Source organism: Polypterus senegalus, chromosome 2 (assembly GCF_016835505.1).
Source record: "Polypterus senegalus isolate Bchr_013 chromosome 2, ASM1683550v1, whole genome shotgun sequence".
NCBI lineage: Eukaryota > Metazoa > Chordata > Cladistia > Polypteriformes > Polypteridae > Polypterus > Polypterus senegalus.
Genome location: NC_053155.1, coordinates 160,446,391 through 160,468,789, shown reverse-complemented (window position 1 = coordinate 160,468,789; position 22,399 = coordinate 160,446,391). Strand labels below are relative to the sequence as shown.

Below are 22,399 nucleotides of genomic sequence, written 5' to 3'. Positions count from 1 at the left end.
TTTAAAATATGGAGCTCTGGGGCTATTTGTAAACTTTTGACCATTTCTTACTTAAATGTCATAGAAAACATAACAAGTAATTCAGTTGCATTTTAACTGTTTGCTGATTACCTGTGTTATCACTTGTAAGTTGTCAATTCTTTATTGTTTAATTAAGTAACAGATCTTTGAGACAACGTTATCAGTTGTAATAATTAAATAATTATAAATGGCATAGCTATTGTTTTCCTGATTCACCAAGATAATAAGTATCGTTGAAACCGAGATTAATTTACTGCGAATTTTGGATTATTTTCATGTCATGACTGCCTTAATTTAATGAGCACAAAATTAGTGCAGTTATACTCGAATTATAAGGACGCAAAGCAACATATGCTGTTTGTGTAGCTTTGTTATTGAACGATGCTTGGTCTGCAAAAGGAAAAAGAGGTAAAGGTGAATTTAATGCGGTGCTAAAACAATAAAGTTCACAAAAACTGTATTTCGACTGACAAAACTGATGAATGTCTAACAGCTGAAACCTGCGCTTCTAAACATTTATTAAATTTTTTTTTGTGTTTCATATAATTTTATTTGCTTTATACTGGGTCACTGCTATTGTGGAGTTCGTGCGCTGTCCATTGGATTTTCTCCTATAAGTTTGGTTTTCTTTTACACCAGATTTATATGTGCGTCAGGTAAATTCTGTTAGTTTGCAGTGTGATGAAGTGGCGTCCGGTTCTTAGCTCCACGAATAGGATACGCTCAGCAGAACCCCGAAAACGGTTAACCATGTGTATAAAATATGCGTTTTGTATGGTGTTTTGAGTGTTTAACTGACGTCAATATATTGAAGTATACGGCGTTCTGAGTGTGTCCAACGGGAAAGACAACTGCAATAAACAAATTACTTAATGAGATGGTTGAAGTCTGTTTCTGGCCGATTGACGCTTTTTTTCTTATGATATTTTTATCAGTTGCTCTGAAGAGACATGAAAGTAGGATTTTCATTATGTCCACGACAACAAACGTAATTTGACTGGGATAAACCTTGGTTATATACAGATGATCAGTACACTAAAATATTTTGAATCCAGAAAGTAATGTATTCACCATAAATACGATCAAAGTGTACAAAATTGGGAGGCGTTCGTATAAGGAAAACATTGTGTGGATATCACAGCCTGCATAGTATCAGGAAATCCACCGCCGAATGTATTCGTTACAGCGGTTTTTAGTCAGTTGCGCCCGGAGCACGTGGGCAGGTCTGCAGTTTCTCTGGGGGAAAAAAGCGGTGTAAACCAAATTAAACAGAATGAGAAGTGATTGTCCTGTGACCTGGGGTTTACGAAGGTTTCGCAATGATTCCTCATATTTGTAAGGAATCAAACAAAGTTAAAATACGGCTGATAATTTAGTAATCAAATAATGGTATCTAGATCAAGCCAATTCGAAAGCCACCTATTAACATCTGATCATTAACTGGTTTAATTGGCTTTGTAGTTGAGAAAGCACGGAGCTGGAGATACCACCCGCGGTAACTTCTAAAGGTAACTTGACACAGATTTTCAGAATGTTCAGATCTATTAATACAGCTTCCATCGAACACCAGCTTGAAGCTTTGGTGCTCATCGGAAAAGCGAAGGATGGGCATACCCAAAATTTGTCAGATAGGTCGTCAGGTAATACCATCTACACAGAAGCAGATGGGGGTCCAGGACAGACGCCGAGACTCACCTTGACACTTGCGCAGAAGGGCCGAGAAGGTTTGTTAAGTCGATTGGCGGAGGTCGCATCGGAAATCATTCGTGAGCAACAGAGCTTGCTTGAACTGCCTCAAACGCAGAACATCTTGGTGCACCCAAAGGTGAGGTTTTTGGATGAACTGAATTCGGATCATTATCTCTAGTAGGTAAATCGTAATTCTGTGCACTAATTTAGCATAGCCACGATCCTGGCAGGGTCGCAGTGCTCCACTTTTTATCGAGTTTTTTAATACTGTCAGCTTGTAAACGAGCTTTTTATTATAAATAGTAAATGACTGTTAACTTCAGGGAGGTTCGGAGACGCAGTGTCTAGAGGCTCGAGCTTTTTGTGTTCAAACACCGTGTTGGCCGAGTTGGTGTCTGCTTGAGATTTATTCCTGGTACTGCGGCTTTGACCCTTTTATATTGAAGAGGTGCAAACAACGTACTGTACCTGTAAATTAAGGGTGTGTGTGTGTTGTAAAATATGTTCAGATATTTAAAACTATGCAAAAATAGGATCCATTTTATTTCTGAAACAGGTTCTAACCTTCTTTGTGGGAATCGTTAAATGAATGGATAAAATGTTTAGCATAAATTTTTAGAAAATACAGCACGTATGCGTCATTGAAACGATTGATTTAAAATGTTTATATATGTAATTATTATATATATATATATATATATATATATATATATTAGTATACTTGCCTCGTGCCTACTTCTTCCAAAGATCAATGTGACTCTGGAATTGAGTTAAGCTTAGCCCAGGGTGAACAAGTAGTAGGCATCTGAACAAATGTAATCCCAGGAAATTGATGGTTTAAACATTCCAGGAATTTACTGGGACTTGAATATACCACGAAGACATGGCAATATTCCACTCGTGCCAAGCAAGGAGACTGAACTTTTAAAAGAAGTGCAACCTGACCACTAATTGCACATGGTGGAGTTATTTTGTTCAGAATACTGCATCTGAGTTGTTTCATTTACAATTCATTATGGTAATGTACAGAACCAAAATAAAAAAAAGAAGTTTGTAGATATTCTGTGGGATATTGTAAACTGATGTTTTCATCTTCCGCACTATCACCACCAAGTGTTTCAGCATAGTCTATTGATACGCATTTAACCAATTTGCCGTGTAACCGATCGACTATTTTGAGTTAGTTCGTTTCACTTCATTGTTTCTCGCTGCTATTGCCCAGGTACTCATTTGTTCTATTGATAATCCTTCGGGATAAAATAATTCTTTGCTTACATTTTTTTCATATTTAGCATTTTCGTTTTCTCTCCAGCGCTTTTGTGTTTCTTTTCATCGCACTCTTTTAAGCTGCTCTTTGTTCTATGCCTATTCACATCGCGGGACAGGAAAGTGTCTCTCTGTGGTGTCTCTCTGCCTCTCTTCATATCTGTCTGACGTGGATGTCCGAATGACGTAACTTGACCATGTTGCGTGAAAGTGTCTCTGTCTCTCTTCTCTTTAATAATACAGATTTCTCTCTGTTTTAAATGTGATATTATAGACTTGTGATTTGTATTATCAAATTGTTCTTTATTTTATAACAAGATTTTCAAATTAGATCACCAGAAAAAAACAGCTTTCCCTGAGCTTAAGTGGACTTGAAAATGGCTAGATGTAATGGTGATAAAGTACAGAGAAGTAAAAGTAGCCCTTCACAAAAAATAAACGGAATGTACATAACATTAAATCAATCATAGTCATTAATGAAATGCACAGTTTGCACTACATTCTTGTACATGCAGCACAAAGACTGATATCTAGACTGGAAAGGGACTGGGGTGCTGATTCTCATCCCAGCCACTTCACACTCGGCTGCGAACCGTTTCAGACAGAGCTGAAGATCACGGCCTGATGAAGTAAACAGGACAACATCATCTGCAAAAAGCAGTGACCCAATCCTGAGTCCACCAAACCGGATCCCTTCAACACCCTGGCTGCGCCTAGACGTTCTGTCCATAAAAGTTATAAACAGAATCGGTGACAAAGCGCAGCCCTGGCGGAGTCCAACTCTCACTGGAAAGGGGCTCAACTTATTGCCGGCAATGCGGACCAAGCTCTGACACCGGTTGTACAGGGACCGAACAGCTCTTATCAGGGGGTCCGGCAGCCCCCACAGGATTCCCTGAGGGACACGGTTGAACACCTTTTCCAAGTCCACAAAACACGTGTAGACTGGTTGGGCAAACTCCCATGCACCCTCCAGGATTCTGCTAAGGGTGTAGATCTGGTCCACTGTTCCACAACCAGGACGAAAACCACACCGTTCCTCCTGAATCCTAAGTTTGACTATCCAACAGACCCTCCTCTCCAGAACCCCCGAATAGACTTTTCCAGGGAGGCTGAGGAGTGTGATCCCTCTGTAGTTGGAACACACCCTCCAGTCCCCCTTTTTAAAGAGGCGGACCACCACCCCGGTCTGCCAATCCAGAGGCACTGTCCCCAATGTCCATGCGATGTTGCAGAGACGTGTCAACCAAAACAGTCCTACAACATGCAGAGCCTTGAGGAACTCCGGGGTATCTCATCCACCCCCGGGGCCCTGCCACCAAGGAGTTTTTTGACCACCTCGGTGACCTCAGTCCCAGAGATGGGAGAGCCCACCTCAGAGTCCCCAGGCTCTGCTTCCTCATTGGAAGGCATGTTGGTGGGATTGAGGAGGTCTTCGAAGTACTCCCCCCACCAACCCACAATGTCCTGAGTCGAGGTCAGCAGCGCACCATCCCCACCATATACGATGTTGACACTGCACTGCTTCCTCTCCTGAGGCGCCGGATGGTGGACCAGAATCTCCTCGAAGCCGTCCAAAAGTCGTTCTCCATGGCCTCTCCAAACTCCTCCCATGCCCGAGTTTTTGCCTCGGCAACCACCAAAGCCACATTCCGCTTGGCCTGCTGGTACCTATCAGCTGCATCCAGAGACCCACAGGACAAAAAGATTCTATAGGACGACTCCTTCAGCTTGATGGCATCCCTAACCGCCGGTGTCCACCAACAGGTTCAGGGATTGCCGCCACGACTGGCACAGACCACCTTATGGCCACAGCTCCGGTCAGCTGCCTCAACAATAGAGGCACGGAACATGGCCCATTCAGACTCAATGTCCCCCACCTCCCTCAGGACATGGTCGAAGTTCTGCCGAAGGTGGGAGTTGAAGGTACTTCTGACAGGGGACTCTGCCAGCCATTCCAAGCAGACCCTCGCAACACATTTGGGCCTACCAGGCCTGACCGGCATCTTCCCCCAGCATCAAAGCCAACTCGCCACCAGGTGGTGATCAGTTGACGGCTCCGCTCCTCTCTTCACCCGAGTGTCCAAGACATATGGCCGCAAGTCCGACAACACGACCACAAAGTCGATCATCGTACTGAGGCCTAGGGTGTCCTGGTGCCAAGTGCACATATGAACACCCTTATGCTTGAACATGGTGTTCGTTACGGACAATCTGTGAGTAGCACAGAAGTCCAATAACAAAATACCGCTCAGGTTCAGATCGGGGCATTCCTCCCAATCACGCCCTTCCAGGTATCGCTGTCATTGCCCAGGTGAGCACTGAAGTCTCCCAGCAGAACGAGGAAGTCCCCAGAAGGTACGCCCTCTAGCACCCCCTCCAGAGACTCCAAAAAGGGTGGATACTCCAAACTGCTGTTCGGCGCATACGTACAAACAACAGTCAGGACCTTTCCCCCCCAACCCCCCCTCCCCCCCCTAAAGGCGGAGGGAGGTCACCCTCTCGTCCACCGGGGTAAACCCCAATACACAGGCTCCAAGTCGGGGGGCAATAAGTATGCCAGCACCTGCTCGGCGCCTCTCACTGGGGAAAACTCCAGAGTGGTAGAGAGTCCAGCGCCTCTCAAGGAGATTGGTTCTAGAGTCCAAGCTGTGTGTCAAGGCGAGTCCGACTATATCTAGCCGGAACCTCTCGACCTCGCACACTAGCTCAGGCTCCTTCCCCTTCAGAGAGGTGACATTCCATGTCCCAAGAGCCAGTTTCTGTAGCCAAGGATCAGACCGCCAAGGTCCCCGCCTTCGGCCACCACCCAACTCCCACTGCACCCAAACTCCTTGGCCCCTCCCATAGGTGGTGAGCCCTTGGGAAAAGCAGTAAAGCACACAGTAAATGCAAAATGTCATTTAACTACTGTATGACAGGTAACAAATGTGAAAAAAGACTCCAGTGGGAGTGGTGGTTAGGTGAAGGATTCAAAGAGCAAATGAAATATGAATTGATATTGTCTGATAAAATACAGTAAGTCTTTGGGAGACGCAAACTTATTAGATTCTGTTAATTTTAATAACATTCTTCTAAATTCAAGCAGGTTCATGCTGTACAACCTCTGCATGATCAGATGTTACCTGACAGAGTATGCAGCAAAACGTCTGGTCCTGGCTTTGGTCTTATGTCTGGACTACTGCAACTTGCTTCTGGACGGAGTACCCACATGTGCTATCAGACCGCTGCAGATGCTCCAGAATGCAGCATCTCATCTTGTATTTAACCAGTTGAGATGGGCACATGTCACTCCTCACTTCAGGTCATTACTTTGGTACTGTGTAGCAGCACTCATTAAGTTCAAATCCCTGATGCTTGCCTACAGTTAATGGTTCAGCACCTGAGTTTATGGAGACACTGGTGAAGCCCTATACTCCTTCTTGCCCACTCAGGTCTGCCACTGAACAACATCTGGTGATGTCATCACTGTATGTTATCAAGTCTCAATCCAGACTATTTTCCTGTGTAGCTCTGATGGAATGGCCTACTGACCTCCATCCATACTACTGACTCCCTCATTATATAAAAGAAGCAATTGAAAACCCATGTGTTCTGTGAATATCTGTCTAATTGACTGGGGGGAAAAAAAACTTAGTAATATTTCATATTGTTGATGATTTTGTTGTTCGCTAATATTTATTGCTTTGTAAATTTATTAGCTATTACATCTTTTCAATTGTGACAATCAACTTTTGTTGCCTACCCTACTATATTTGCTGAACAGACAGGCCCTAGCCTAATGTTACTCTATGTTTACCTCTTTTGTAAGGTACTTTGGATAAAAGCATCAGCCAAACAAATAAATATAAATGTAAAATGTCTATTTGTCTGCTTCCATAAAGGCAGCAGCACAACTAAGAATGAGGTGGAGCAAACAAATGTTTGTTACAATTTTTAGCTTCTGATAAATTAACACAAATGATGGCTCAGCAGATATTTTTTGCTCTTTAGATATATATTCAAAGCAAGTTAAAATGTAACAGTTTGAACCAGGCTATCTCAGAACTGCTGGTTATTTGAAAGCTGACTTTGCATACAGCATCACTTATCGGGTTGACAGTTTAACCAAAGAATGATTGTATCAGTTAACACTGAGAAATTACTACACAGATGTGAGAATTTAAAAATTGACAGTGTTGAATTTTTGAATTTAAGTTTGCATTGACTGTTCCATATGCTATTTTTTTTTTTAAATAAAACGATTAGAAAATGGAGTAATGATAATACAGATGATATTTAAGATAAATATTTCTGAACTTTGCATTAAACAATTTGACCGGAACAAAAAAATTCCCTTCATGATGTACAGTAGTAGCCAAAAGTTTTGGCAGTGAAACAAACATTGTGTTTTGCAAAATTTGCAAATTTTTGTGTTGGCAGATATTTTTATTTTTTTTTATATTATTGTGCAGTGATCAGATGTTAATTCATTGTATATAGCTTTATTAGCATAAAAAGTTAACTTTATCACAAAAACCTAATTTCATTTATTTTGGCCCTGGCACAAAATGTTCAGCTAAAAGTGTCCAGCAAGCAGCCAGGACCATCTCCTCCTGAGGAGTCAGCTACAGATACAATTGTGTTGCCACTAGTGCAGTGCTTGCTCAATATTGGCAGCAGATGGGTGTGAGTACATCTGCACACACAGTGAGGCAAAGACTTTTGGACAATTCTTTGGTCAAGAAGGGCAGTAAAGAAGCCACTTCTTTCCAAGATAAATATCAAGGACAGACTGAAATTCTGCAAGAAGTATAAGGATTGGACAGCAGAAGACTGGTGCAAAGTTACTTTTTCAGATGAATCCTCATTCCAACTGTTTGAGACATCTGAAAAATCGATGAGAAGGAAAAAGTGAACGCTACCATGAGTCCTGTGTTGTGCTAAAAGTGAAGCAGCTTGAGATACTCCGTGTGGGGTTGCTTCTCATCCAAGGAAGTGGACCCACTCACTTTTCTGATCAAGAACACTGCCATTAATAAAGAATGGTATCAAAACATTCTTCAAGAGCAACTTCTCCAAATCTATGCAAAATTTGGTGATAATCTGTGTATTTTCCAGCATGATGGAGCACCAAGGCAAAAGTGATAACTAAGTGGCTCAGAGATCATAACAATGAAAGTTTGGACCCGGCCAGGAAACTCCTCTGATCTTAATCCCATTAAGGACCTGTCGTAAATTCTCAAAAAGCAGGTGGACAAGCAGAATCCTGCACATTCTGATCAACTCCAAGCACTAAAGGTAAGAATGGATCACCATCAGTCAGGACTTGGCCCAGAAGCTGATATTCATCATGCAAAAGGATCTGGAGCAGTTACGAAGAAGGGTCAACCCTGTCAATTTTGACACTTTGCATAAATTTGATGTATTTGCCAATAAAAACCTTTGAAATCTATCAAGTGTTTATAATTATTCTTCAGTATACCATAGATAGATGTAAAAAATAATCTTTAAATGCTGAAGAAGCAAAGTTTGAAAAACACATTTGTGTTGCTGCCAAAACATTTGGTCACTACTGTACATGTGTATATTCTGTAATGATATTGTATAGATTTTTCAGTAGTGTTGTCTTGCAACGTGATGTAGACAGCAACCCGAGAAACATTGGAGAACTCTCTCTTGAAATATAAAACAGATGGCACTTGACTCTTAAATACTCTAGATTGGAATTTTTTTTATTTCATCATTTTTATATCCGTGCACCCATAAAATACATGCCAACCCATCTTCTGTTCCTATGAGATGAGTCGGTGCAGTCCGCATACATGTCATTGCATTGCAATATCTGTTATCTCGGCAGTTAGCCAATTATCTGAGAAACACAAAAAAAAACAAACCATTGTGTTTCCCCAGATCTCTTTGAGGCTAGTCTTGTTCAAATGTTGTGTAGCTTTTGTGAAAAGCTACAAAATCATAAAAGAACTGAATATCTCTAAACAGTTAGTGGAGTGCTGTGTGCTGAAGGGGGAAAATACAGAAGATTTACTCTAACTGGACATGGCAATCTCTTTACACATATTGTAGTTACCAGATAACAAACTCAATTATTTTACTGAAGTCCCTGGAAGACCATCTTTAACTCTGAATGAGGTGTGGAATCCTGTGGCTGCAATTAAAATTAGGTTAATGGTTTGACAATGTCCTAAGGTATTCCATGAGAGAGACTTTCATGGGAGAGTGTCAGATGTACAGGGTAAAAAAACAAAAACCTCACTTGCCAGGTCACACAATCCATACCAGAAATAATTTTGGTGGTAGCATTATGTTAATGGTTTTCGGCAGCAGGTATTGGTAGTCTTTTCATGATTTACAGAAAAATTTAAATTGCACAACACAGAAGGAAGAAAAAGCATTTAAAATGATTGGTTTAACATCATTCTGGACAACCTTGGTGACACAATCAGTCCTAACCCATTAATAGCTTTGTTTGGTTTACTCTCAGATGGGCTTAAAGTGAAGAAAGACAGACAAACAAATTGCCTTTACTTCACTACTAGCACGTAGACTTATCTTATAAAACGTGGGCTGGGATTCTGCCAGTTGACCAAGTCGGTGGGTGGCTGATGTCTTATACGATTTGAAATTGGGCTGGTTGGGGATAAATTCTCACTTGGAGGTTCTGTTCAGATCCTTTTTTTTTAATATACCAAGATCTAAGAATAAGCATTTATGTTATGGAAAAGGACATTTCCCCTTCATTGTTGTGTTTAACATTTGGCTGTCCTCTTTTTCTCTCAGGTGGGGGTGGAATTCTGGTATGTTAAGTTTAACTTCAGTGTATGGAATGTTGTTGTTAAATCAATACAATAAAAAACGTTTGCTGGTTTTTATAACTAATGGAATTTACTTTGTACATTTTTATTTTGTTTTGGGAGAATAGTGTTCCCCGTGACCCTGTGTTCGGATTCAGCGGGTTGGAAGATGGATGGATGGAGAATAGTGTTGTAGGATAAAAAAATATTAAATAGTTGCCTTTTTGTAAATGTATAATGTAAATGGCAAATAAGGAACATGAATCTATTTAAAAACTAGGAAAACCATATAATTTCATTTTTCAAGTGAAGTGCAAAATGCCACATGCATATATAAAAATCCTTGAATATAAATACAATGCAAATTAATCATTTTGTGTCCTGCACTCGGCCAATATACTGTCATTTGAAAAATTTTGGGAACCCCTCTCAGCCTGCATAATTTCCTCTACTTTCAATGAAAAAGATAACCGTGGTATATCTTTCATTTCCTAGGAACATCTGAGTACTGGAGTGTTTTCCGAACAAAGATTTTTAGTGAAGCAGTATTTAGTTGTATGAAATTAAATCAAATGTGAAAAACTGTCTGTGCAAAAATTTGGGTACCCTTGTAATTTTGCTGATTTGAATGCATGTAACTGCTCAGTACTGATTATTTGCAGCACCAGATTGGTTTTATTAGCTCGTTAAGCCTTGAACTTCATAGACAGGTGTGTCCAATCATGAAAAAAGGTATTTAAGGTGGTCAATTGCAAGTTGTGCTTCCCTTTGACTCTCCTCTGAAGTGTGACAGCATGGGATCCTTAAAGTAACTCTCAAAAGATCTGAAAAGAAAGATTGTTCAGTATCATGGTTTAGGGGAAGGCTACAAAAAGCTATCTCAGAGGTTTAAACTGTCAGTTTCAACTGTAAGAAATGTAATCCGGAAATGGAAGGCCACAGGTACAGTTGCTGTTAAACCCAGGTCTGGCAGGCCAAGAAAAATACAGGAGCAGCATATGTGCAGAATTGTGAGAATGGTTACAGACATCCCACAGATCACCTCCAAAGACCTGCAAGAACATCATGCTGTAGATGGCGTATCTGTACATCATTCTACAATTCAGCACAATTTGCATAAAACATCTGTATGGCAGGGTAATGAGAAAGAAGCCCTTTTTGCACTTGCGCCACAAACAGAGTCGCTTGTTGTATGCAAATGCTCATTTAGACAAGCCAGATTCATTTTGGAACAAAGTGCTTTGGACTGTTGAGACAAAAATTGAGTTATCTGATCATAAAAAAAAAAAAACACTTTGCATGGCGGAAGAAGAACACTGCATTCCTAGAAAAACACCTGCTACCTACTGTCAAATTTGGTGGAGGTTCCATCATACTGTGTGGCTAGTTCAGGGACTGGGGCCCTTTTAAAGCTGAGGGTCAGGTGAATTCAACTCAATATCGACAATTTCTTCAGGATAATGTTCAAGCATCAGTCACAAAGTTGAAGTTACGCAGGGGTTGGATATTCCAACAAGACAATGACCCAAAGCACAGTTCGAAACCTATAAAGGCATTCATGCAGAGGAATAAGTACAATGCTGTGGAATGGCCGTCACAGTCCCCTAACTTGAATATCATTGAAAATCTATGTCCATGCTCAGCAGCCATCAAATTTAACTGAACTGGAGAGATTTTTGTATGGAAGAATGGTCAAAAATACCTCCATCCAGAATCCAGGCAGTCGCCAAAAGGCTATAGGAGAGGTCTAGAGGCTGTTAGTTGAGCCTCCTTTTGCAAATATAAGTATTGATGTAATATCTCTGTTGGGGCGCCCAAATTTATGCACCTGTCTAATTTTGTTATGATGCATATTGCATGTTTTCTGTTAATCCAATTAACTTAATGTCACTGCTGAAATACTACTGTTTCCATAAGGCATGTCATATATATTAAAAGGAAGTTGCTACTTTTGAAAGCTCAGCCAATGATAAACAAAAATCCAAAGAATTGGGAGGGGTTCCCAAACATTTTCATATGACAGTATTTGGTTAGGTTTGTATGACAATGCCAATTACTTTGCAGTCATCCGGTAATTTTAAGGCAAGTTATTTGCACATTTAAACATGCTGACTTGAGTTCTATAATCCATCTGTTTGAGTCCTTCCTTAATTATCTTTGATTTTTCGTTATATTAATTGACCTTCCTGCATAACCAATACTCCCTTTACGCTTAGACCTCAAAGTATATTTTCTCCTTTTCTTCCTATTATACTGACTTTATCATAATATAATTGTTTATCCAATTATGAATTGATTTGCTTCCCTCTTGTGAATAAAATGCATAATTCTAATGCCCAATCCATCAATTATATATTGCTAGTTAAATGTTTGCTTTTGTTGAGTTTTAATTGATTAAAACAAACTTTTCTGTAATTTCCGCATAATGTATACAGGTAGAATTTTCATTTATAAGAAATGGACAGAGATCAGATAGCAAATGTATTCATGGTGAGCACACTGACTTTTAAACATTGGGCTATATAAAGCACTAAATTAAAAGCTGTAATTAACTCCTTTAAAAATACCAGGAGTCCCAACAAATTCCTAAAGGACAGTGAGTCCTACCACACAATTCATGGCCTCTTGTTTTCAGTTTACCATCATATTTATATGTTGCTCATAGCCTTCAAGTGCAGAGGAATTTGGGGCCACAACAAAAAGCTCCCCACCCACAGTCCCAGGGGTTTTTTTTTATTTTTTCCCCAGAGGCTTATCTGGCAATAAAAGCCCCATACAGCCAGTGTCTCTGAAAGCTTTGAATTAGGAGGAATGTTGAATGAAGGCTCAACTTTTGGGAAGAAGAAGGCAGAGGGTGGAGGAGGGAGAGTTGTGGAACATGAGAAAGAAGTACAGTTCGTGAGAGTGTGTAAAACAAATATAAACTCCATGAGTTTATTAGGTATTGTTAATTTTTTAGGTTAACCCTAAAGGGATAGGTTGTTTGTTATTGTTACCTTTTCTTGAAATATGCTTTCTTGTCTATTCAACACTTTCAATAAAAGCTGTCTTATTTTGGATTTAGGCCTGGATGGGTGTTTGTGTTTGTGGACAGCTCAAGGCCACCCCTGCAGTCCTCAAAGACTAGGATGGTACAGTGTGTTAGGAAGCATTACCATGTCAGGACACTTGGGGCTTAGGTTTGATTCCATAATGGAATCCAATTATATTGGCTTCTTCTAGCTGTCAAAGAACAATATGCTATTGCAGTTGGAGTCTATCAGTTATCTTGCTGTGTGTGTGTGTGTGTGTGTTTGTAGTATTGTACACACTTTGAAGTTTCACATGGCTTGTATCATTTATTTGGATTAAGCTCCCAGACACTTTCGCTGGAATAACTGACTAGAAAATGAGATATAAAAAGATTAAAAAATAAGTTATTTATTTTCACATTTGTTACATGTCATTGAGTTGTTTTTCAGTGCTATAAGATATATACTCAAGTCACCTGATTGAACTTTTGTTTAAATATTTTTTCCACACAGTAGTTCAATTCCCAGATGGAACATTTTCTGTGTGCAGTTTGCATGTTCTCATCCACATGTGTTTATTACATTGCCACATATACTAGATAGGACAATGTTAATTATACCAGGATGAGCATGTATAAGAAAGAATGGGAAGAAACTGAATAAGAAAATTTGAGCCCTAGCAAAGCACACGTCTTGTTTTAATTTTAAGCAATTTTTGTGAAGTATGTTTCTTCATATGCTTAAGACTCACATTATTTGGTGGGAGTAATGATAAATGGAGGTTTATGAAAAATTGCACTGAAGATGACCGATTTTAATTTGGGCAAAAATAGAGAAACAGGGTATTTGTTAAACTGATTTAAAGGTTTTTTCAATTTAATCATTAAAAGAAAATGTATTTGTGCATTTTTATTATATGAAACAATGATTAATGTTTAAGTTTTTTTACTTTTTTTTTTTTTTTTAATTCAAACAACTTGACTAAGCTTACAAAAAGCTGACATTCATTTAAGAAAGGATGTTTTGCATTTTTAAAAACGCTTTTACTTTTTAATCAACTGAAACAAATTTATTAGTTGATGGCATAAATCCATAACTGGATACAAAACTTTATTGGAAACAGTTGTTTTTAATATATTACACAATTGTCCTTAGAAAAAATTTTTGCTAAATTTTACAGGACAAGTAGAAAAAATCTTTGGCCCAGCAGAAAGTGATCACTTCCAAAGAACAAATGGTAATATTTCACTCTTCAACAGTTTTTTATGTCACTCCAGAAATGCAGATTCAGCAAACATTTGGTTGCACTTTAGAACGTGTATATTTATAGCAATGGAGGCCTGAAGTGGCTGCTGGATGTCATTGTAACTTTCCCCGAAATCAACTTTCTCTCTCTCTCTCTCTCTCTCTTCTCTTCTCTTTTCAATACTGTTGACCACTGTACTATTGTTCTTCTAGAACATCTCCATCTCTTCTGAACTGGCTGAATCTGCTACTGCTTTCTCTTGTGTTTTTGCCTTAACTTCCATTCTGTCTGGATGTTTTCTTTTGAAGCCAAAAGAAACTCCCTATATCCTGTTCCTTGCAATACATGGTTTCTTCATATTCTATTCTTGACCTTTTATCTCCTACTAGGGGGCTTCACCCCCTGCTCGCTTCGCTCGCCAACACCCGTTTTTGTTTTTCCGGATACACACTTTTAAGATTTTTGTTTTTTTCTTTGAATTGTTGCTATTTCATTAGTTTCACTTTTATTTCAAAACTTCTGTAAAAACAATTTTGGAATCTTTCGAGTCCCAAAGTGCTGAATCTTTTTAATGAGGTCAGTGAGACATGTGTTTAATGACTTTACCATAATTCAGGATAGGATTCTCTGTTTGAAATTTCAGCACAAACAAAATGATCTGCATCAGCAGCAGTTAATAATTTTTTTTGCAAAGTAACCAATAAATGCATGTGAGGTGAACTCAGGTTTTTGAAATTCTCTTGACTTAAACTTCAAAGCCTTACAATATTTACATACTTCTAACATATCACCTATGTCCATATATTTGATCTCTATTAGCCTTTACGTTATTTCTCCGAGTAATAACTTCTCTTTCTTTGCACTAATGCGATGTTTACTTTGTTTTGACATTGTCGTTTTTTGCTGTTTTTATATTGTGTATCTTGCTCTGCATGTGTTTCGCCCCTACATTTGAGTCTTTTAAATTCCAGTTTTCATTCTCTCTAACCTGGTCTACATGTGTTTGGCCCTCTTTTTTAACCTCTGTATGACATTTTACTTTGTTTTCTACTCTTATTTCTGACATAGCTTTATCCTGCTTTTGTTTCAATGACACCTGGTCCATGGTGATTTTCCCATTTTCAAGTAATAATTTCTGTTTTGCTCTTTTTTTTTTTAAATACTTTCTAATTTTCCTTATTTCATATTCTTTAACTTTCTCCACATGTGTATTGTGCCAATGGTGGTTTTTTTTAGCCTTTCATATTCCACTGCTTTCATAATCTCCTATATATTGTCTATAGCGCCAATATCTGGATTGGACATGCTTTTTTTTTTTTTTTTTCTTACTTCAATTCCACTTGTTCCAGGCTGATGATTACTTATCATTACTTTCATAATCTCTAACCTGCTCTGCATGTGTAGAGCTCCAACATCCGGATCGGACGTGCTTTTTTTTTTTTTCAGTTCCACTTGTTCTGGGCTGATAATTACTTTCCTTATTTTCTGAATTTGCACCTAGATTTTTCTTTTTTTGTCTCCAACGCTTTTGAGTCACTTTTCTCTGTGCTTCTTTCTTCTTCACTTAGTCGTCGACGTTTCATTTATAACTTATTGTCCTAATACGCTATGCATTGAGAGCCCTGGATCTGTGTGTGCTCAAAGCCAAAACACGACTGAGTGCGTTGCTGCCTGTGCTCTTATTTGTTTGTAAGTAGGGCGTGTCTTGCACGAATCTCATGTTCTGCATCATCGCAAGATGGTCCTGGGTCAATCTCTTGGCACAAAGTCTCATGTTTAAGGTCCCCGCGAGACGCTGCGTGACCAATCTCTTTAGTCTCACGGGTCTTTTAAGTGTCTTCCGTAATCTTAACGTGAAGATCAAACATCGTCACCCTACTGTTTCTCTCCAGGATTTTTTTTTATATAATATAGCGATAAGCTTTAACCAGATCATCTGATTCTCAATCCTAATATCTATGGTAATCATAACTAGCATTACATGGCACACTGTCCTGCTTGCACATTACTCAGTGACCAGTAAGGCCAGTTCGAATAAGATTTGAGCTTGAAGCTCAGAAGAGATTTTAATATAGATCACTGGCCTTCAGTAAAACAGAATTGCTTCTGATGACATTTTTTTCCACCTTGTTCCCTTCACCCTAAACGCTGGTTTCAGTATTTGCTTCTAGCCTTTTCTATAAACCGCTTTGAAGTCCTGGTTGACTCTTCTTCACATACTTTTCCTGCTGCTTCATGCAATATATTGTAGAAGAAAGTAATTTTGAACTTTATAAGCCTGTCTTTTCAAAATGAGTCAAATGCAGTCAGTAGTCATATGTTTCCTTTTAATGTTTAAATATTTGAAATTCAAGTTACTGTATTTCCAGTAAAAAAAAATTAAGAGTGGAATGAGGATTGGAAAACAGAATTTATGGTTAGGTTTGCATGTTTTTGAGCTAATGTGCTTTTAAAAATCTACACAGATAAGAAAGCTAAAGTTAAGTCTATAAAATGTTTTATGGAATGTAATTGTATAACAAGTAATACTTCCCATAATACTTGCTCATTATGCATGTTGAATATTTTGTAGTTAAAAACATTATCCAAATTCTGAAGCCTTTCTCCATACCAATATATAGGAGAGAGAATTGTTATTCAGTAGAAATTTTAACTTGGACCATGTGTTTGAATCTGGCACCAGTTGCACATTGTCCACTCTGCATCTTTGGGAATGTGACGATGTTTTGGGTTATTTTGACATTCCAAATCATTCCTGTGAGGTTGTGTGCATGAATGGCCTCTGTGGTGGATTGGTGTCCTGTCTACGCTATTATCTGTTTTGCAGCCACGGCTAAATAGAATAGGCTCCAATCCCCCAAGTCCCTGAATTGCAATAAGAAGGTTTCAGAGTGTTATTTTCAACATATTTCTGCATTAATTTGATCTAAGATGTAAATATAAAGTAGGCGTGTTTGTGGATCAAGTGGTCTTGATAGAACATGGCACTTGTATTACAAGCCTGAAACAATTTGTCCATTGCAATTTTCATTTTACTAAATTCATGTTTTTTGGTTATTTTTACCAGATGTAACCAGAGTTTCCTTTTGGAAAATGTATGGAAATCCTATAAATTTCAATCAAAGCCTTTTAATGAATTCACCCATTTCCAGTTTGCTATCATTTTACATTTACCATAAAGAGGGGTTTTGTTTCAGTTTTTGTTTTCAAGAATACTTCAAATAAAAGTGTTTAGCAATAATAATTGCCACATTTTGTGAGTGAAGCTTCATTTTTTTTCTTCCATTGCCATATTTTATAGGCTGTGGAAGAAATTACCAAATCACAAAACACCTGGGGCCTCATGCATAATGCCATGCATAGGATTCACACTATAACATGATGCAAGCACAAAAACCGAAATGTGCTTACGCACAAAAAATTCCAGATGCAGGAATCTGTGCGTTTGCCAACTTCCATATTCTTCCGCTACATAAATTCCGGTCAGCGTGAAAAGTAACGCTCGTGCACGCGTCTGCTGTCCCGCCCCAACTCTTCCCAGAATTATGCCTCTTTGAATATGCATATCAATATAAATAGCCATTAAGATTAGCCTTCTGTGAAAGCACTGAGGAAAATATAAGAATTTCAGCGAATACCAAGTGGAGGCAAGGAAAAACATACTATGTTTTGGTTTAAACAGTGATATAAACAAGAAAAGGAAGCTGATCGAGTGACATAGCGTGTCGGAGAAACTCAAAAGATCAAGTTCATAAAGTCGCACAGTGCCCGAAATAAAAAAAAGTCACATATCAAAGTCTCCGTGAAAAGGCGAGTCATAGCCCAATGTCTGAGTGTGATATGAAAGCTTATTAGGGTACAGAGGCAAAAAAAAAGCACACGGGTGCGGGGGATTGGAGCACGAAATGTCAACTTTAATCTCGAAATTTCCACTTAAACTACGTGATTAATTTTGTCATTAAAGTAGAACATCATAAACGTAATCTTAAAATCGTTTAATTTACTAGTTTCTCAAATCCCATCGTAACTAAAGTCGTATGTTAGATGCTTTGTTTTGTATTTGATCTTCTATGTGCTCTGTGTGTGAATCACTACGTGCTTCTTAAACCAACTTTCTCTACCTCCGACAGAACACAGAATCCATTACATTCATAATATTACAGCTCTCTGAATAACTAAAATACTGAGATGTATAGGTGATATCATTTTCATGGTGATAGGAGTTAAAGCAGGTTATTAAACGTGGGAATACAGTGGCGCAGTGATTGTGCGCGACCTTCGATAAAATAATTTTTTGCAGCAAAACTGTCTCTTTCAAACATACTAACCTCCAATTTCTGTCCTTACTTTTCTTTCTCCAAATACCCAATCGCCACACAATCAGCTCTGTAATAGACATTAAGCCATCTGTAAGCTTATAACACCAATTCTTCAAAACTTTTAAGGAACATTGAAATATCTTTGTAGTGCATGTTTAATTATTCTATCCTTCACGCCAGTCCCAGTGAAGCATACAGTGCGAGGCAGGAACAATCCGTGAACGGAGCGCAGATCCTTGCTTGCATAGCGACAGTGTCCTTTAATTATTAACAATATAGATTATTTAAATAAGGTTTTATCTGTATAATAAACATATTTTGCTGCGTTTCATCTTAAAAATGATATCGTCATCATATGTAAATACGTGCTTTATAAAGTGGCTCAGGTTGTGCAATATTATAACTATTGCAAGTTTACAGTGAGGTGATTGTACTTAAGTACAAACAGTTCTACAAGGAGCACTTGATGGACTGATAGAGTGCATTTTAGAGCTCTTGTGATGAAACTGTTTCTGAACTGCGAGGTCTGTACAGTAAAGGTTTTGAAGCGTTTGGCGTGTGAGAAGCAGTTCAAATAGAAAGCATGGCTGAGGCAGCATGTGCTTGATGCTGTATACTGATAATTCTCTTTCTGATCAGCTGCTCCGAGTGCTGCAGTGAGAGTAATATGGAAAACGATGATCCGCTGTGGCAACCCCTAACGGGAGAAGCTGAAAGAGAGGTGCAGCGAGAGTAACAACGCTAAAGCAGCTATGGTATTTAGAATAGTTTGACCATTCTGTGGACCATTATATTGTTACAGGTTAATTACAATCAGATGCATTAAATTAATATCAGTATGATGCTACTGGATTATATGAATTTCCCCTTGGGATTAATAAAGTATCTATCTATAAACTCCACACTGGGCAGGGGATTAAATTCATGTCTCTGGGGATGTGATGCCATGATGCCATTTTAAATCTGTTTGAAAATACACAACAACAAATGGTGCTAACTTCTTGTTTTCTTTTACATCTAGCAAAGCATTGAGCTCAGAAATATCTGCAGCAGAATGGCATTACAGGTGAAGACAATCCATGCAGACAGAAATCTGAAGGACCTCCAAGACTGTTTGAAATCTATTGCTGAAACTCTCCTGTCATCATTATCCAACTCCAGCACTGAACAGCATAAATTGGCTGCTAGGAATCTTGGGAAGATGCTAAGTAGTTTTCCAGAACTCTGAAAGTTCTATAGCACAATTTGACAAATGAGTTGCTGTTGTAGTTTTTTTTTCTTATTCTTTTAAGATACATTTTATGAACTCTGCTTTTAAAATGAATAGATGCATTTGATGTTGATGACACTATTATGTAGATCATTGCCAATTTTTTGGGGGGCGGCTGGAGGAAGAAGGCAAAAAAAGTTATTTTGCTATTACGGATCCAGCTGTGTGAGAAATTGGTCATGGTGCTTTTGGAATCATATTTGAATAATTCTCTCTTGTGCTTGTTGAACTAGATTCTAACAGTGTTTATTTATATCAGATGGATTGTTTTATGAAAGAACACCATGTGCTTCTGTTTTGCGTGTAAGCTCATAAATGTCACTGGGAAAAATGTATTAGAGCACACTTGTCTTTGCTCATTATAACCAGATGCCAGTATAATGAAGATTTGACGTGATTTTAATTAAAGTGAGACTGCAGTTAATGAAAAGTTGCATCTTAATCATCAAACTGTCACAAGTTCTAAAATGTGTCTTTAAGAGGAGATGTATATTTCCTCTTAAATAAGACAAGCTGAATAAGCTTGTTTTACCTGAACATTTACAAAATTTTGGTGTCCACAACTCACATTTTGCATTAAAACATCACAAAAAAAATATTTGTTCACCTGCAAGTGCATTTTGTATGTTTGTATGGATTTTCTAGTGTATCTCACACTATTGAAATAAAACATGAATGCTGTCAAAACAAAACAATTCAATTACAAATATTACTTATTCATTTGTCATTTTGTTCCATGTCACTGTTTTCACTTCACAAGAGTATTCACATGTCCAGTTGCATGTGTGATGTGCGTTTTTAGTTAGTGATATGATTGGCACTCTCAAGAAGAGAGGTGTATGGTGGAGTGTAGCCACTTAGGTTCACTCTTATGGAATCATTTAAATGTTCATCTGTCAGTCTTGTTCTGAACTTTGATTTCATGATATTCATGTCAGAAAAGGCAGACTCTCAGAGGTATGTAGACCCAAACAAAGCAGACATTTCCAGAGCTGCTTGGTGAAGATTCTTATAGATATCTGGCTCTACTAAGCCCCAGAAATGCTGAGAATGCTGTTGAGACTTTAACTATACATTATTTTGAAGGTTTACTAATATATAATACATCCAATGTCTGTCTGCTTTGTAACTGTAACTATGTAACAGATTTAGATCAGTTTTTTTTTCTATAATTTGCTTGGACATTCTGGTTGATTTTGCGACTTCTTTCATTTCGCAATGTATCATAGTTCACTTGTGGTACCGATTTATTTGCGCAAATCTGAGAAACACGCAACAGGCCGAGGAGAGGGGCATTCCTCACTCACTCACCAGCTTTGGGGAATGTTCCTTAACTCCGCTTAGCTAGTGAACGAGAGAACAATTGAATTCAACTCTGATATTTAAAATAAAGTGTTACTTAGGTCTTGATGAGTTTGAGTCCACATATTATCTTAAGTGTATGCCACATTGAAAGAATAGATTGTAATTCAGATTGTGGATCATGGTTTTGTGTTAAAAGGATCGTGATCTGATTATTTCGAAAGATCCCCCACCCCTAATTTGATTTAATCAAGTTTTCAAATTTATGTAGGATTCATTAACCCTTTGGCAAGCTACTTGCAAAGGGGTTGCGGGCATACTAATGCATTGGTGACCCCTGATTCAGACCCTTAATTTGGTACTTCAGGTTTGAGTCTTCTTGGGTAAATCTGTACAAGCCTTGTATACTTGGATTTGGGCAGTTTATCCCATTCTTTCTGTTAGATCCTCTTAAGCTCTGTTAGATTGGATGGAAAGCATCTGATTAACTGCCATTTTCAGTTCTCTCCACAGATGTTTTATGGAGTTTAAGTATGGGCTTTGACTAGGCCACTCGAGGACAGTCCATGTCTTATCCTGAAGCTATTCCAGCATCGTCTTGGCTCTATGCTTCAGATCATTTTTATGTAGAAAGTTGAATTTTTGCTTCAGTCTGAGGTAGCGTGTACTCTGGAACAGGTTTTCTTCAAGAGCGTCACTTTATTTGGCTGCATTCACCCTTCATTCAATTCTGACCAATATCGCTTTCCTTGTTGCTGACAAGCACTCTGTAACACGATGCTGCCACCACAAAACTTCACTGTAGTGATATTAGGCAGGTGATGAGCAGTGCCTGGACTACGTTGGTGTGATTGAAGTTCTGCCCAAAGAGTTACATTTTTGTCTGAATAGACCAAGAATCTATTTTCTCATGCTCCAAATTCCAAAATTTCTGTTTGGAAACTTCCAAAAGAGCTGTCATATGCCTTTTACTCAAGAATGGCTTCCATTTAGCCGCACTACTTTTAAGCAATTGAATGATATATTGCTGCTCTCGGCAGTAAATGTTTAAAACTCGTTCACGTGACCACTGGCTTCTTTTTTTTACCAAGGTTCAAGGTTTTTATTTAGTCATGTTTACTTAAGAAAACCTGAAACTTGCCTTCTCAGTTGCACCCAGTAACAGTCAAAAATAAAATACAACTGTCTTGTCGATAGGTAGTTGTAAGAGAAACAATATGACAACAATCAAGTGTTTGGTACCATTGTGGTAACCCAATATACGTGAATTGCAAAGCAAAAAGGAAAAATATGTAATAACTGCAGAAACGCTTTTTCAGATGCGAGTTCAGGACAGAACTGACAAAGATGGCAGAGCTTCTGGGTTTCAGACCTTCTGGCAGGAAGAGGCGGGGCCAGAATGGAAGTGACATCAGAGGTGTTTATAGCTGTCAATCATCCACTCTGCAGAGAGAGGAAGAAAAAAGGTATTAGGACAGAACACC

General features: G+C 38.5%; 1 protein-coding gene across 1 annotated transcript; it reads left to right on the top strand.

Annotated features, from left to right (window-relative positions):
• The first annotated feature begins 1,290 nt into the window (after positions 1 to 1,290).
• On the top strand, positions 1,291 to 20,193 carry dleu7 (deleted in lymphocytic leukemia 7). Its single transcript, XM_039746259.1, has 2 exons — positions 1,291 to 1,846; positions 19,365 to 20,193. The coding sequence occupies exons 1-2, from the start codon at positions 1,553 to 1,555 to the stop codon at positions 19,569 to 19,571; spliced, it is 501 nt and encodes a 166-aa protein (XP_039602193.1). The 5' UTR covers positions 1,291 to 1,552; the 3' UTR covers positions 19,572 to 20,193.
• Positions 20,194 to 22,399: the final 2,206 nt, after the last annotated feature.

Bases quoted from the DNA above. Each gene is read 5' to 3' on its own strand.
- dleu7 (XM_039746259.1), top strand. From the start codon at position 1,553: ATGTTCAGATCTATTAATACAGCTTCCATCGAACACCAGCTTGAAGCT. The intron at 1,847-19,364 runs GTGAGGTTTTTG...TTTTACATCTAG, and splicing joins ACATCTTGGTGCACCCAAAG to CAAAGCATTGAGCTCAGAAA.